Genomic DNA, 16,735 nt, shown 5'->3' on the forward strand with positions numbered 1-16,735 from the left:
TGTTATGAAATTCATTTTAATAATCCACTGGTCACAAACAGTTCAAATCTGATTTTCAAAGCCACCAAACCCTGTGCTGACCGAGGGGACATTTTACCAACATACAGTACAGTGCTAGCCAACTGACAGTGTTTATGGACATCCTGGAAGTGCTTGATCTCCTTGGTTTTATTGATCACAAAAAAAAAAAAAATGGTGTCCATCCGAAAACATTTTCTGTTATGCATTTTACTAAGTGCTCTTTGTTTGTGACATTTTCTTTGATTTCATCAAGGATGTGATATCAAAACCTTGTGTTTCTTCTCTTGGTGGAACCTGGAGAAGAAAAAAAACCATAGAGAAGTGGATTTAGAAGTGGATTCATAGACCAACATCTCAAAATTACACGTGTCCCACCAAACGGCAACCTAGTCTCCTTTTATGGTGCACTTTCGACAAACGTAGTGCACTATAGAGGGAATAGGGCACATAGGGCTCTGGTCAAACGTAGTGCACTACAAAGGGAATAGGGTCCATAGGGCTCTGGTCAAATGTAGTGCACTATGAAGGGAATAGGGTCCATAGGGCTCTGGTCAAATGTAGTGCACTATAGAGGGAATAGGGCCCATAGGGCTCTGGTCAAAAGTAGTGCACTATAAAGGGAATAGGGTCCCATTTGGGACAAATCCTAATATAGTGAATAGTTGAAATGAAACGATAGCAGATAAAGGAAACCTTCTCCTCTGAAGTCGTTGTGGCACCTCGTCGTCATTTTCCTCATCTCTGACTCTCTGGTATACCAGCGGCTTACACAGAGCTTTCCTCAGTGCTGGTCTCTCTGAAAACAAAATCGGGCCAGAACCATCAGACACTCACTCATAGAAAACACATTTGATCCATGCAACAGGGTTGGTATTCATACTGCGTGTGAGATTACGAGTCCCAGCAGTCCATTTCATTAGGATCTATTTATTTTACCTTTATTTAACCAGGCAAGTCAGTTAAGAACAAATTCTTATTTTCAATGACAGCCTAGGAACAGTGGGTTAACTGCCTGTTCAGGGGCAGAATGACAGATTTGTACGTTATCAGCTCGGGGGTTTGAACTTGCAACCTTCCGGTTACTAGTCCAACGCTCTAACCACTAGGCTACGCTGCCGATCTATAAAGCTAAACTAAACTAAACCTACATTAGCATTCATACTCTAGTACGCTTTATAAATACGAGCACGGATATTTAGGAAGACCGAAAGGATATTATCAATTAAATATATTGACGAGGGTTGTGTTATGGTACCTGGTCGTGGCAGTGAGCTGTGTGGTTTCTGTCTAGGCTTGGCACCTCCACTCTCCCATGTGCCCGGATCTGAAGTATTAACGCCGTCTCGGCACAGTCCATCTACAGCGGAGAGAAGATAGAGCAAATGTATGGTTAAGTGTGTCGGTAAGGAAATAGGGCGCCATTTTGGAAGCAAAGCAATGAAAATGTCCTTTACATGTCCTGTGTTGTTTATCCCCAGTTCTGTGTCCACTCTCCCCCTCCACCACATGGCCTTCATAATACTTCAGCTCTGATCCCACCAACACTGTCTCTGGTTCCTGCTCCTCGGGCCCAATAGCCTCTCTCCACTGGCCTCTCTTACAGCTGTGTTTGGGAGCATGTCGGATGTGTAGAGGGAGAGGCTGGTGTTTCTTGTGGACAGGGTGCTTCTTCACAACCACCCTACTGGGGTGCGTTCTCTCACAAGTCCTTACAGATCCGCGTTGTTCCTGCTCGACCACCTCGTCAGAGTCCCCGGCGGCGTAAACCCCGGGGCTGTGATGAACTTTAACCCTGCTGCTCACCCCTCCTCCTTTCAACAGGCTCGATCCACAGCAGACACACATGAGCTTCTTGGACTGGGGACAGACTTCCTTGACCTCTGCCTCTCCGAGGTCTGCAGAGAACCTCCCCCTTGCGTAGACGGAACATCCGGGAAACGCATCCACATCCTCCAGATCGGTGGAGAACATCTCGTCCCGGGACGAGAGCTCGTCCAGGGATGAACACAGGACACTGAGCCTCTCGTGAGCCGTCTGTGGCTGGCAGTAGTAGTGGTGGTGACGGACTGGGGTGGTGGAGGAAGTAGCGAGAGAAGAGGACAGAGAGGCCTGGAGGTCTTCACACCGCAGAGCAACGCTGGAGCTGGTAGAGACGTCCTTCTGCAGAGCGCTTGCTGTAAACACCTTGTCAATTTAAAATCAAAAAAAGTTTATTTGACAATACAGATACATAATAAAATTCTTAACTTACAAGCTCTCCTCTCAAACAATTCAGCTATAAAAACCTATTCCATAGAAGGTATTGTAAAAATACATAAAATAAATAAAAAAAAAGAGTGACCTTATCAAAGGGCAGACAGAGGATCTGGTAGGACAGGTCAACATCCAGTTCACACAGACTCCCATCTGGAACATCAAACGTTTCTCCTCCATGTTTCATGTGCTCTAAGGCTTTCCAGTCAGAGGCTAAGGGTGATGGTAGTGACTGGGGAGAGAGCAGGTTGGAGCAGTGACTCCGAGGCCTCAGAAGTGCCTCAGTGGAACTAGTACTGTCTGGATTGGCACTCCCCTCCTCTGCCTGGTTGTCTGGGTCTTCGGGTCTGGGGCTGTCGTCGGACTGCGAGATGGCAGACAGGAGGCAAAGATTCTCAGAAGAATGGCTATGAAGAGACTCATCCGCTGCGTGATGCCGCGTGTCCTGGATATCCTCCTCCTGAACAGATGAGCTGTCCAATGGGGGCTCCTCGTCAGAGTCTACAGCCCAGCCCTCCTGAAGCCCCAGGTCTCCAAGGCTCCGACTCGAATCGCCGTCGTAGACCGCCGCTGTGGAGTCACTGATGCTGAACAACCTGGCCAGTGGAGACGACGATTGCGAACGGCTGCTTTCCAACTTACCATACGAGGCTCCACGACTACTGTGTCTGTCTCCCCCCACCTCACGTTTCCGTTCCTTATTCTCTGACGAGAAGATTCCGGAAGCTTGGGAAACAACTCCGGAATCAAGCTCTTTCTCAGAGCCCTGCTTCTCGTTGGTCTGGAGCTTGTTCAGAGCATCACTGGACTGGGTCTGAGCCTCCGAGCAGGCCACCTCTCTCTGGGCCTGAGCCTCCGAGCAGGCCACCTCTCTCTGGGCCTGAGCCTCCGAGCAGGCCACCTCTCTCTGGGCCTGAGCCTGGTGATGGTAAATGAACAAATTAAATAATGAATTCATTAATAATCTAATGAATTGCATATATAACATTTAAAATACATAAATTGTCTTATACATCTGAACACAATAATACATACACTATAGTGTTGTTGTTGTTGCTGGTGGCGGAACATGGGGTCATGCAACGGAGGTGGGTGGAAACGAGGTGGGTCGTACATGCATCTGTAATCAACTGGATGGATGTGTGGAACAATGTATTGACCAGGATACTGCATGTATGGGTATGGGGACATGTATGAACTAGGACGTCCAAAAGGATAACTTCCTGTAGAGAACATATGGTTTTATCAAGACAATATGACCATGCAGTAATACACTATATATACAAAAAGTATTTAGAAACCTTTTCAAGTTAGTGGATTTGGTTATTTCAGACCACATCAGTTGCTGACAGGTGTATAAAATTGAGCAAAAAGCCATGCAATCTCCATAGACAAACATTGTCAGTAGAATGGCCTTACTGAAGAGCTCAGTGACTTTTCAACGTGGCACAGTCATAGGATGCCACCTTTCCAACAAGTCAGTTCGTCAAATTTCTGCCCGACTAGAGCTGCCCCGGGTCAACTGTAAGTGCTGTTACACAGAAGTGAAAACATCTAGGAGCAACAACGGCTCAGCCGCGAAGTGGTAAGCCACACAAGCTCACAGAACGGGACCGCCGACTGCTGAAGCAACACTCACTACAGAGTTCCAAACGGTCCCTGGAAGCAACGTCACCACAAGAACTGTTCATCTGGAGCGTCGTGAAATGGGTTTCCATGGCCGAGTAGTCGCACACAAGCCCATGCGCTACACTAACCGTCTGGCTGGAGTGGTATAAAGCTCACCGCCATTGAACTCTGGAGCAGTGGAAACGTGTTCTTTGGAGTGATGAATCACGCTTCCATTCTGGCAGTCCGACAGACTGATCTGGGTTTGGTGGATGCCAGGAGACTGTATAGTTTGGTAGAGGAGGAATAATGGTCTGGGGCTGTTTTTGATGGTTCGGGCCCCTTCGTTCCAGTGAAGGGAAATCTTAACGCTTCAGCATACAATAACATTCTAGACGATTCTGTGCTTCCAACTTTGTGGTAACCATTTGGGGAAGGCCCTTTCCTGTTTCAGCATGACAATGCTCCCGTGTACAAAGTGAAGTCCATACAGAAATGTTTTGTCAAGATCGGTGTGGAAGAACTTGACTGGCCTACAGAGCCCTCAACCCCATCGAACACCTTTGGGATGGATTGGAACGCCGACTGCGATCCAGGCCTAATCACCCAACATCAGTACCCGACCTCACTAATGCTTTTGTGGCTGAATGGAAGTAAGTCCCCACAGCAATGTTCCAACATCTAGTGGAAAGCCTTCCCAGAAGAGTGGAGGCTGTTATGGCAGCAATGTACCAACATCTAGTGGAAAGCCTTCCCAGAAGAGTGGAGGCTGTTATAGCAGCAACGTTCCAACATCTAGTGGAAGGCCTTCCCAGAAGAGTAGAGGCTGTTATAGCAGCAAAGGGGGGACCAACTCCATATTAATGCCCATGATTCTGGAATGAGATGTTGGACGAGCCGGTGTCCACATACTTTTGGTCACGTCGTATATTTGCATCAATGAAAATCATCCACTGTAAACTAATACTCCATAATTCTGGTTTGAGAAATAAAGTGTATGACTCAAATGGCACCCTAATATAGTGAACTATCTGGCCCATAGGGCCCTGGTATAAAGTAGTGCACTACATATGGAATAGGGTTCCATAGGGCCCTGGTATAAAGTAGTGCACTACATATGGAATAGGGTTCCATAGGGCTCTGGTCTAAAATAGTGCACTATATAGGCAATAGGGTTCCATAGGGACCTGGTATAAAGTAGTGCACTACATAGGGAATAGGGTTCCATTTGGGACACATTCATTAAAAACATGAAAAGTAGACCTACCGGAACCAGGTAAGGTATAGTGGTTATATGGGTTGTTCATATTTTGCCACTGATTATGATGATGATACATGTTGTAGTAAGGTTGAGAAGCCGGCTGAACATAGAAGAAGGGCCTTTGGTGATTGACCTGCCGTTGGTTGTGTTGATCGTTCTCCATCGACTGTGGCTGTTTGCTTCCTTCTATAAAAATTTTTAAAAATAATAAATTAGATTCAAAAATCTCTTTTACAAGACAGCCCTGTATACATTACAATAACAGAACAAAACATACGCCTGTATAAAACAATACAATTCAGCACACAATAACAAAACAAACATATTTAATAAAATAAATCACATTCAACTACCGTTATGAATAATCAGTGTGAACGCTCATTCAGAGCGTTCAGACTCAGGCTACAGGAGGAGGCAACAGACCTGGGACCAGGCTACAGGAGGAGGCAACAGACCTGGGGCCAGGCTACAGGAGGAGGCAACAGACCTGGGGCCAGGCTACAGGAGGAGGCAACAGACCTGGGGCCAGGCTACAGGAGGAGGCAACAGACCTGGGGCCAGGCTACAGGAGGAGGCAACAGACCTGGGGCCAGGCTACAGGAGGAGGCAACAGACCTGGGGCCAGGCTACAGGAGGAGGCAACAGACCTGGGGCCAGGCTACAGGAGGAGGCAACAGACCTGGGACCAGGCTACAGGAGGAGGCAACAGACCTGGGACCAGGCAACAGGAGGAGGCAACAGACCTGGGACCAGGCAACAGGAGGAGGCAACAGACCTGGGACCAGGCAACAGATCTGGGACCAGGCAACAGGAGGACACAATAGACCTGGGACCAGGCTACAGGAGGCGGCAACAGACCTGGGACCAGGCTACAGGAGGAGGCAACAGACCTGGGACCAGGCTACAGGAGGAGGCAACAGACCTGGGACCAGGCAACAGGAGGACACAATAGACCTGGGACCAGGCTACAGGAGGCGGCAACAGACCTGGGACCAGGCTACAGGAGGAGGCAACAGGAGGAGACAACAGACCTGGGACCAGGCTACAGGAGGAGGCAACAGGAGGAGACAACAGATCTGGGACCAGGCAACAGATCTGGGACCAGGCTACATGAGGAGAAAACAGATCTGGGACCAGGCTATAGTGAAAGTAGCCCTGGTTTTCAGTGGTTAGCGTCGCCCACGGTTGGTTTTTGAGTGAACTACAATTCCGACGAGGTGTTTTAACTGTTTTGGAAACATGCTGATATACACCTTATCTGTCAGTAGGACATTTTTCAAATAAGTGACAGTCCGACATTTACTGGAACGGAGCAAAACAGGGGAGGGTTGTTGAACTTGTATTTTTTTCGGCACAGGAGAGGGTAGTGCATTTTTTCCCCCCCGGTTTACATTTGCTCTTTTGCAGGATTCACTATGTCATTTCTTCCATCCTAGTCATATTCACTATGTCATTTCTTCCATCCTAGTCATATTCACCATGTCATTTCTTCCATCCTAGTCATATTCACCATGTCATTTCTTCCATCCTAGTCATATTCACCATGTCATTTCTTCCATCCTAGTCATATTCACCATGTAATTTCTTCCATCCTAGCCACATTTACTATGTCATTTCTTCCATCCTAGTCATATTCACTATGTCATTTCTTCCATCCTAGTCATATTCACTATGTCATTTCTTCCATCCTAGTCATATTCACCATGTCATTTCTTCCATCCTAGTCATATTCACCATGTAATTTCTTCCATCCTAGCCACATTTACTATGTCATTTCTTCCATCCTAGTCATATTCACTATGTCATTTCTTCCATCCTAGTCATATTCACTATGTCATTTCTTCCATCCTAGTCATATTCACCATGTCATTTCTTCCATCCTAGTCATATTCCCCATGTCATTTCTTCCATCCTAGCCATATTTACTCATCGGTTTGCCTCCGCCTCCCCCATATGTGGTACTTGTATGATGGACTGCGCTTTTTCGCACGCTAACTTTTACTATACCACAGTCACAATATATAGTCTACCAGTCTGTCTATCCTGCCCTCTATCCACCATTCATAGTGACAATATAGTCTACCAGTCTATCCACCATTCATAGCGACAATATAGTCTACCAGTCTAACCTAACCCTCTATCCACCATTCATAGTGACAATATAGTCTACCAGGCTAACCTAACCCTCTATCCACCATTCATAGTGACAATATAGTCTACCAGTCTAACCTAACCCTCTATCCACCATTCATAGTGACAATATAGTCTACCAGGCTAACGGTCTATCCACCATTCATAGTGACAATAGTGCTAGGTGGAAAAGTTTGTCCAGATCTGCAATACGCTAACTAGCAAGCATGCATGCATTCAAAGCTGCATCAATGTTCAATATGAATCCACAAGAACCAATATGAATAGCTGATGGGCAGAGGAGAGGCCAGGTGGATCATTACGCATGAAAGAACAGTGAGGACATGAGACACCCGACTCAAAAAAATGTCCCCCTATTGATCTTGTTTAGGAACAATGCAATTATCCGACCTAGACTAGCATTTAAAACGCCACAACACAATAAATAAATGCCTTATTGTTTAAGTCTACTTCAGGCTGCAGTGAAAACGTCCAATCCAAGCCCCTGTTTCCTTACGCACCAAGAACCGAACACTTCAATATATCCGAAATATTTAATCATTTAACTTTCTAAATGTATTACCTTTTGTGTGGCATAAACACAACCAGTCACAATGTTGTAACCTGATTAGGCCACCTCGAAAAGTATTCTGTAGACTTGCACACGTTTGTCCCAAAATATAATTCCATTGTTGGCTATCAACAACAAGGCAACTCCTATGATTAATTGGGAATGGGACGCAAGCGTAGGTTTGATCACCCTGTCGCTGGCCGCCTTTGAGGAGGGTGTATAGTGTGAAAGGCCGAAACACCCTAGGAACCAAAAAGGTACACTACTGACGATGCGCTCCCCAAATTTCACCACGCTCACTGTTCATTAACTCTTGGAAGTGCTTGCACAAAGGATAGTAACATGTTCTTGGAATCCAGCATCCTCAAAATTGGCTCGACATTAACCAGGATTACAGCCAACTTTTTTAGTTTTTTTGCTAAGTACACGTCGGATAAAAAAACAACAACGTCACGACATCATGGGAAAGGATGTCGTTTACTAAGCTAGACGAAATAGGTTATGAACTTCAAAACGGTGGTGAAAGAGCACGGTGATGAGCTTGATGCTCCTTTCCAATAAATATCCAGGGTCTTATCCAGGGTCTTATGCTGGTCTTATCCAGGGTCTTATTCTGGTCTTATCCAGGGTCTTATCCAGGGTCTTATCCAGGGTCTTATCCAGGGTCTTATCCAGGGTCTTATGCTGGTGACATTATGAGCGATACAATTGGCTGCCATTTGACAAATAATCTTGCACTTCTGTCCAAAATAATCTCATCATGCGGGCTATACCTTATCTGCAAGCTGTAGAGCGCATGTACCAATAGCAGAGGGGGAACATTCGCAAAATTTTTTGGGTGACAAAACCATCAGTAGCCTAGAGTTGAAAATGAGATTGGAAACCCATTTAAATGGGATTTCAACTGCAAAACTTATTTTTATGTGCACTACGTATATACACACACACACATCAATTTGATGGAAAGAACTGATGGGGGGGGGATTATGCAGATTTTAGAATATTGCCATGACAATCTGTCACCAATTGGATGAAAACCTAGCTATAGACACCCTAAAGAAGCGTTTCCCAAGCTCGGTCCTCGGAACCCCAAGGGATGCACGTTTTGGTTTGTTGCCATAGCACTACACAGCTGATTCAAATAAATCAACTAATCATCAAGCTTTGACCATTTGAGTCAGCTGTACTAGGGCAAAAAAACTAAACATACCTCCCTTGAGATCCCCAGGACAGAGTTTGGGGAGCGCTGCCCGGTGCACTAGTCCAGTGTGTCCGATTATACCTGCACATCATGGTTCACCAGCAGCCCCAAACATCTATTTTATTTAACTAGGCAAGTCAGTTAAGAACAAATTATTATTTACAATGACGGCCTACCGGGGAAAAGTGGGTTAATTGCCTTGATCAGGGGCAGAACGACAGATTTTATACCTGTCAGCTCGGGGATTCGATTCAGAACCCACCAGGCTACCTGCCGCCCCGACACTCTAACCCACCAGGCTACCTGCCGCCCCGACACTCTAACCCACCAGGCTACCTGCCGCCCCGACACGCTAACCACTAGGCTACCCTGCCTCCCCTACACGCTAACCACTAGGCTACCCTGCCTCCCCTACACGCTAACCACTAGGCTACCCTGCCTCCCCTACACGCTAACCACTAGGCTACCCTGCCTCCCCTACACGCTAACCACTAGGCTACCCTGCCTCCCCTACACGCTAACCACTAGGCTACCCTGCCTCCCCTACACTCTAACCACTAGGCTACCTGCCGTCCCCAAACATCTAATGCCGGGGTACTGAAGTACGATTTGAAAAGGTACAGTCTCAAAAGGTCCGGATGGATATTATGATTTATTGGTGTAGTAACAAACCACCTCACAACCCATGTGACCCCAAACTGTTCACACCCCTGTTGTTGGGTGAGACCCAGAGACTAATAATTCCTGTTAAGAGTCAATCTGGTAAGAACACATTTTTAATATACCGATGCAGTTGGATGACATAGACAACCAAAGCAACTTAAAGCCATACCAACCATAACTTTCAAACATTTAACTGACAAATACATTTTAAAAAATCTATCCAAACTGTGCAGCGACCATTTGATGAATGGAAAGAGAGATCTGTTACAAAATAACAAAAAGTATAATGACATTCAGAGATTGTCAAGCCAAGCCTTCCACACTGGGTAGGGAGGAATGCCAAGCCAAGCCTTCCACACTGGGTAGGGAGGAATGCCAAGCCAAGCCTTCCACACTGGGTAGGGAGGAATGCCAAGCCAAGCCTTCCACACTGGGTAGGGAGGAATGCCAAGCCTTCCACACTGGGTAGGGAGGAATGCCAAGCCTTCCACACTGGGTAGGGAGGAATGCCAAGCCTTCCACACTGGGTAGGGAGGAATGCCAAGCCTTCCACACTGGGTAGGGAGGAATGCCAAGCCTTCCACACTGGGTAGGGAGGAATGCCAAGCCTTCCACACTGGGTAGGGAGGAATGCCAAGCCTTCCACACTGGGTAGGGAGGAATGCCAAGCCTTCCACACTGGGTAGGGAGGAATGCCAAGCCTTCCACACTGGGTAGGGAGGAATGCCAAGCCTTCCACACTGGGTAGGGAGGAATGCCAAGCCTTCCACACTGGGTAGGGAGGAATGCCAAGCCTTCCACACTGGGTAGGGAGGAATGCCAAGCCTTCCACACTGGGTAGGGAGGAATGCCAAGCCTTCCACACTGGGTAGGGAGGAATGCCAAGCCTTCCACACTGGGTAGGGAGGAATGCCAAGCCTTCCACACTGGGTAGGGAGGAATGCCAAGCCTTCCACACTGGGTAGGGAGGAATGCCAAGCCTTCCACACTGGGTAGGGAGGAATGCCAAGCCTTCCACACTGGGTAGGGAGGAATGCCAAGCCTTCCACACTGGGTAGGGAGGAATGCCAAGCCTTCCACACTGGGTAGGGAGGAATGCCAAGCCTTCCACACTGGGTAGGGAGGAATGCCAAGCCTTCCACACTGGGTAGGGAGGAATGCCAAGCCTTCCACACTGGGTAGGGAGGAATGCCAAGCCTTCCACACTGGGTAGGGAGGAATGCCAAGCCTTCCACACTGGGTAGGGAGGAATGCCAAGCCTTCCACACTGGGTAGGGAGGAATGCCTAGCCTTCCACACTGGGTAGGGAGGCATGCCAAGCCTTCCACACTGGGTAGGGAGGCATGCCAAGCCTTCCACACTGGGTAGGGAGGAATGCCTAGCCTTCCACACTGGGTAGGGAGGAATGCCTAGCCTTCCACACTGGGTAGGGAGGAATGCCAAGCCTTCCACACTGGGTAGGGAGGAATGCCAAGCCTTCCACACTGGGTAGGGAGGAATGCCTAGCCTTCCACACTGGGTAGGGAGGAATGCCTAGCCTTCCATACTGGGTAGGGAGGAATGCCTAGCCTTCCATACTGGGTAGGGAGGAATGCCTAGCCTTCCATACTGGGTAGGGAGGAATGCCTAGCCTTCCATACTGGGTAGGGAGGAATGCCTAGCCTTCCATACTGGGTAGGGAGGAATGCCTAGCCTTCCATACTGGGTAGGGAGGAATGCCTAGCCTTCCATACTGGGTAGGGAGGAATGCCTAGCCTTCCATACTGGGTAGGGAGGAATGCCTAGCCTTCCATACTGGGTAGGGAGGAATGCCTAGCCTTCCATACTGGGTAGGGAGGAATGCCTAGCCTTCCATACTGGGTAGGGAGGAATGCCTAGCCTTCCATACTGGGTAGGGAGGAATGCCTAGCCTTCCATACTGGGTAGGGAGGAATGCCTAGCCTTCCATACTGGGTAGGGAGGAATGCCTAGCCTTCCATACTGGGTAGGGAGGAATGCCTAGCCTTCCATACTGGGTAGGGAGGAATGCCTAGCCTTCCATACTGGGTAGGGAGGAATGCCTAGCCTTCCATACTGGGTAGGGAGGAAGGCCTAGCCTTCCATACTGGGTAGGGAGGAATGCCTAGCCTTCCATACTGGGTAGGGAGGAATGCCTAGCCTTCCATACTGGGTAGGGAGGAATGCCTAGCCTTCCATACTGGGTAGGGAGGAATGCCAAGCCTTCCATACTGGGTAGGGAGGAATGCCTAGCCTTCCATACTGGGTAGGGAGGAATGCCTAGCCTTCCATACTGGGTAGGGAGGAATGCCAAGCCTTCCACACTGGGTAGGGAGGAATGCCAAGCCTTCCACACTGGGTAGGGAGGAATGCCAAGCCTTCCATACTGGGTAGGGAGGAATGCCAAGCCTTCCATACTGGGTAGGGAGGAATGCCAAGCCTTCCACACTGGGTAGGGAGGAATGTCTAGCCTTCCATACTGGGTAGGGAGGAATGCCTAGCCTTCCATACTGGGTAGGGAGGAATGCCTAGCCTTCCACACTGGGTAGGGAGGAATGCCTAGCCTTCCACACTGGGTAGGGAGGAATGCCTAGCCTTCCACACTGGGTAGGGAAGAATGTATTTTCTGTTTGTCAAGAATTGACATCGTCAATTTGTGGTGTTCAAGATATTGAACTGCCCGAAGTTGATATGTTTTGTTTATTGGTTGTGTGGTATTGGCACAGAAACATTTGAGGAAATATGATTGATCTGAATTCCAAACATAGCATCAAAATATAGCAAATCTGATTTCCCCCTAGCTGACGATTGTCTGCAGACGGCTCTGATCCTACTGGAATGGAACCGGCACGGAGAAGTGACGTCGTACGTGGTGGTCTGCAAACCCTCAACATCCTGGCCTGTAGCCCCGCACGGCATTTACTGTGCCAAATAAAAACATGCTTTAGCATGGTGTGTCTATAAACACAGGGTTGCTCCAGTGATGGTTATTTGTAGTCATAAACATTATTTTCGGTTAATGCTAAGCATGGCTTTTTTTTCTCTCTTTTTTTACCAGTACAAGCGGAGGGCGATTTTTTTTTTTTTAGGACACCTTTAGTTGGACTAGTCCCACCCCCCCTCCAATAAAATGTCAAACTGTCCCTAAAAAAAGGCATTTTTGCACAGATCCGTACACTTCCTCCCCACTTATGCTAACACAAAAGGTGTTTGGAGTACCCTAGATAACTGGTTAGCACAGGTGGCCGCCTAGATCTGCTGTAAATAAGCGCAGTAACATGAAGTTATGCCCATGTAGGGAACTCGAATCATAACACTTTAACACGTTTTAAAAATATTTTTAAACAGGTTCAATTATTTTGTAGTGTTGTGATTCGTGTTCCCACATGGGCATAACTTCATGTTACATCGCTTATTTACATTAGTTTGGCATTTTATGTAAGATACAAACTTTCTGAACGACAGTAAGGTCTCAACATAATTCCCCCGGCCAGATGTAACCGAACGTGCATGGTCTCTAGATCAGCACAATCTAGGCTTGATGTTGTGCATTCCCGGTAAAAACACTCGTACTCCCAGTAGACCGGATAGTAAGCATCATCCATTCAGCATCATTTCTATCCTTAACTAGCTTTAAACCATTCACTGATCCACACTCACACACATATACCCACGTGGGTGATTGAAAGATGAACTGAGGTTCACACTCCAGTCCAGTTGGTGGCGGTAATGCAACTTAAAGTTGGTTGCCATCCGCCATAAAAATTCCCCAGAAATAAGAAACAGATGAGTGTCGGTTTAATCTGTAAAAATGATTGAACGGTCAGGGCGTTTATCCGTGGCTCAATCTATTGAAGATGAGTGCATTGTTTTATTTAGTATAGTTTTTTTTAAAGTTTAAAACAACCAAGTTTGCCAAGCAAAATTGCTTAGTAAGAACCTAGTTTGAATGACAGTAGAAAAGTGTTTCCAATTTGACATGGAGATGTAAAAATGTGGCTAATCTAATTTTCAGCTCTCTCATTTTGATAGTCATTGGATACGTCAGAAAATGGACGGTAGGCCCACTAACCACATTTCCCCTGGCCCAGTCTATTTAACTGTCAAGTGTTGTGAACGTTTTAAAATGTGTATAAGTCTCACTGTAACTACCTTTAGCGCCTATCTTCTAGCATAGTGCATGGGAGCTAGATCTGCACACCTGGCATGATGTGCATTCCTGGTAATAGGACAACACGTCCCCTTGTGCTGTTGGACTGGCTCGTGCGTAAACCATCCTCCATTCGGGCTGCATCATTGTCTTCAACAAGCTTTAAAATGAGAGAAGTAAGGAAAAATTCGTACTTTTTTTTTCTTCAGGAAACTGTTTTCCAAAGTTGTCCGAAAATACTAAAATGGTGTGCAATGGTTTCATAAAGAAAGTAGGCACATTTTCCATTAACGCCTTTTGCCATTAACTCCTACCCAATATTCTCGTCTCCCTAAGGAAACGAAAATACACTATTCTAAATACTACATCCCCTGAAGATTTCCCCCAGCAGTTCACTTAATATTGGCTCTTCAACCCTATTACTACTCCTCAAATCTAATAGCAATCGCTCCCTTTCCCTCACATATTTATGGAACTGAAATAATGTGCGTTCCTCTGTCTGTCTCCTCTTGACAATGATTCACCAGGGAACTGCGCTACTCTTTCTGCCCCCTGTACCCATAGGAAACACCTGCCATGCTGGTTCTGCCCCCTGTACCCATAGGAAACACCTCCATGCTGGTTCTGCCCCCTATACCCATAGGAAACACCTGCCATGCTGGTTCTGCCCCCTGTACCCATAGGAAACACCTCCATGCTGGTTCTGCCCCCTATACCCATAGGAAACACCTGCCATGCTGGTTCTGCCCCCTGTACCCATAGGAAACACCTGCCTTACTCGTTCTGCCCCCTGTACCCATAGAAAACACCTGCCTTGAGGCACCTACTATTGCTGTTCTTACTCCATCATTCAAAGTTTCTATATCTGCATTGAGATAAACCTGAGACACATGCTGTTCACTCAACTCCTGAAACTGACCCCATTCCACTTTCCCAAATATCCTACTCCTCAATCCATTGCCTACTAAATCTTCCACCATCCTACGGTACACAGGATAGGATAGGTGACAACTACCCCATGTGGATTCCTCCTAAACCGACCACCTACATCTGCCTGCCACTGAAGTGTAGATCAGATCAAGACCCAGACATGTAGATTCCTCCTAAACCGACCACCTACATCTGCCTGCCATTGAAGTGTAGATCAGATCAAGACCCAGAGCAGATTAATATCCACTTACTGGGTCAAACCCAGTTCCCCGGCCATCATTAAGACTCACAAGCCTTTTCTCATCCAGTGGTTCCTCCAACACTTACCCATTTACAACAGTCCATAACCCTCTCCCCAGAAAGCATACTATGAGCATTAAAATCCCAACACCATATTACACGTCTCCCATCTTGACCTTCTACATTCTTAAGGACTATCAACCCCTCGTCTCTTACACAGGTTGTAAAAGTTCACTATTAACATATCCCCCCCCAACCACACTTCTTCTAGAACTACATACTCCTGTTCAACCCCCTTTCCCACACGCCTACATGGGATCCCCCTCATTTATTTGTTTGTTCTTTCACCCCTTTTTTACATTTCACCAACATTTTCTTCCAAAAGAGGGCACCATTTCCCATAAAGAGACAGTGGAAGATGGACCGAAGGGGATTTGATTAAGATGCCCCTGGTTGAACCGGGCTATATCCCGTCAATGTGACGGTGAGAGAGGCGCACCCTGCTCAACTTTAATGGTAATCTACAACGCTTGGTCATATCGTCAACAAGGCAGCATGGTGCATCGTTCAGAAACAAACATCTCCTTTCCCTAACATATATGATAGAACTTTTTAACTCGTTTTCATTGCGAAGGCAGATAAAGCGTTAATCACAAGCATAACTTCTGCATGTGAAAACACTGAATTATTGGACTATAAGGAGCCTAAAATTACTCCTTAGTCCATGAAGTCCAAAGAATTTACATGTTATGTTCAAAGTGAGAATTGGCTTTGGAAGACCAACATTCTCCCATCTAAACGTGAATCTATTCCCAAATACGGTATGGTTTCTAAAAACATAAACCCATCTACATTCATATCACATCAAAATAATTCCACAAATGTAAAACATACACTTACTGTACACTGTTTTAAAATGTTCTGACACAGTTGCAGCCAACAGTATTTCCCGTGATAAGTTTGTGGCTTTTGTCTTCCGTTTACATACAGGTGTTCAGAGACGCCGACAGCTAATTAGCACAGATAGTCCACCCTGTCTTCAGTAAACAAGCCTTGTAACATGGAAATATGGCCGTGTGGAAACTCTAACCCTATTAAAAGGTGTATATATTTATCCTTTAAAAAAAGAAAGTTGTAATTATTTCTCACAGATATGAAAAAGGTCCGTATGCTTCCAAACCCACGCAAGTGATGCGTGATAAATGTTCAGACTCTTAACAAAGCTCCCCGCTACAGAGCATCTTATGGCTCTTATTTGTAATGTCATAGAACAGAGAGTCATGATCAATGGCAACTCATTGTATGCACGCATGACTGTAAGTAGCTTTGGGATAGAATGATCTGCTAAATGGCATAAATATATTATTATTACTCCCTACCCCACGTGTTTAGCCTACATAACTTGTTGTTAACCGACTTTGTTCTCGGCCAGAACAGTGGCAAGGGGTTCCGGGAGGCAGCCCTGTTTCAAATCGAACGCAATTAACGCTACTCCGGAGCATTTATAAAATCCCCTCCCTGAGAGTCTTTGTGCGCATGCTCAGTATCCTCATTTAGCCCCTGGTGTCTTTGCACTGCGCCTGCGGTCGTCACTAGTTACCACAGCCACAAAGTTATAAACTTCGCCTATTTCTACCATTTAAATACATTTTTTTTTAAATCAGATTTTAAACCTAACCATACTGCTAACCTGATGCCTAACCCTACATT

The 16,735-nt window shown here is 46.5% G+C and overlaps 1 protein-coding gene across 6 annotated transcripts; it reads right to left on the reverse strand.

Moving 5' to 3' along the window:
- On the reverse strand, nt 1-16,506 carry LOC109908845 (uncharacterized). 6 transcript variants are annotated; one of them, XM_031796877.1, is made up of 9 exons: nt 15,926-16,506; nt 5,150-5,329; nt 3,310-3,497; nt 2,917-3,193; nt 2,363-2,844; nt 1,476-2,205; nt 1,277-1,378; nt 715-817; nt 1-315 (listed from the first exon to the last, which is right to left on the reverse strand). In XM_031796877.1, exons 2-9 carry the CDS (start codon nt 5,304-5,306, stop codon nt 270-272), a joined length of 2,085 nt encoding a protein of 694 aa, XP_031652737.1. In that variant the 5' UTR covers nt 5,307-5,329; nt 15,926-16,506; the 3' UTR covers nt 1-269. The 6 variants fall into 6 exon arrangements, with proteins under 6 accessions (XP_031652737.1, XP_031652735.1, XP_031652738.1 ...); XM_031796875.1 differs by having other exon boundaries at nt 2,363-3,094; nt 3,128-3,193; nt 15,926-16,472; XM_031796878.1 differs by having other exon boundaries at nt 15,920-16,470.
- Between the last annotated feature and the right edge of the window lie 229 nt (nt 16,507-16,735).

This window comes from Oncorhynchus kisutch, linkage group LG18 (genome assembly GCF_002021735.2).
Source record: "Oncorhynchus kisutch isolate 150728-3 linkage group LG18, Okis_V2, whole genome shotgun sequence".
Lineage (NCBI taxonomy): Eukaryota > Metazoa > Chordata > Actinopteri > Salmoniformes > Salmonidae > Oncorhynchus > Oncorhynchus kisutch.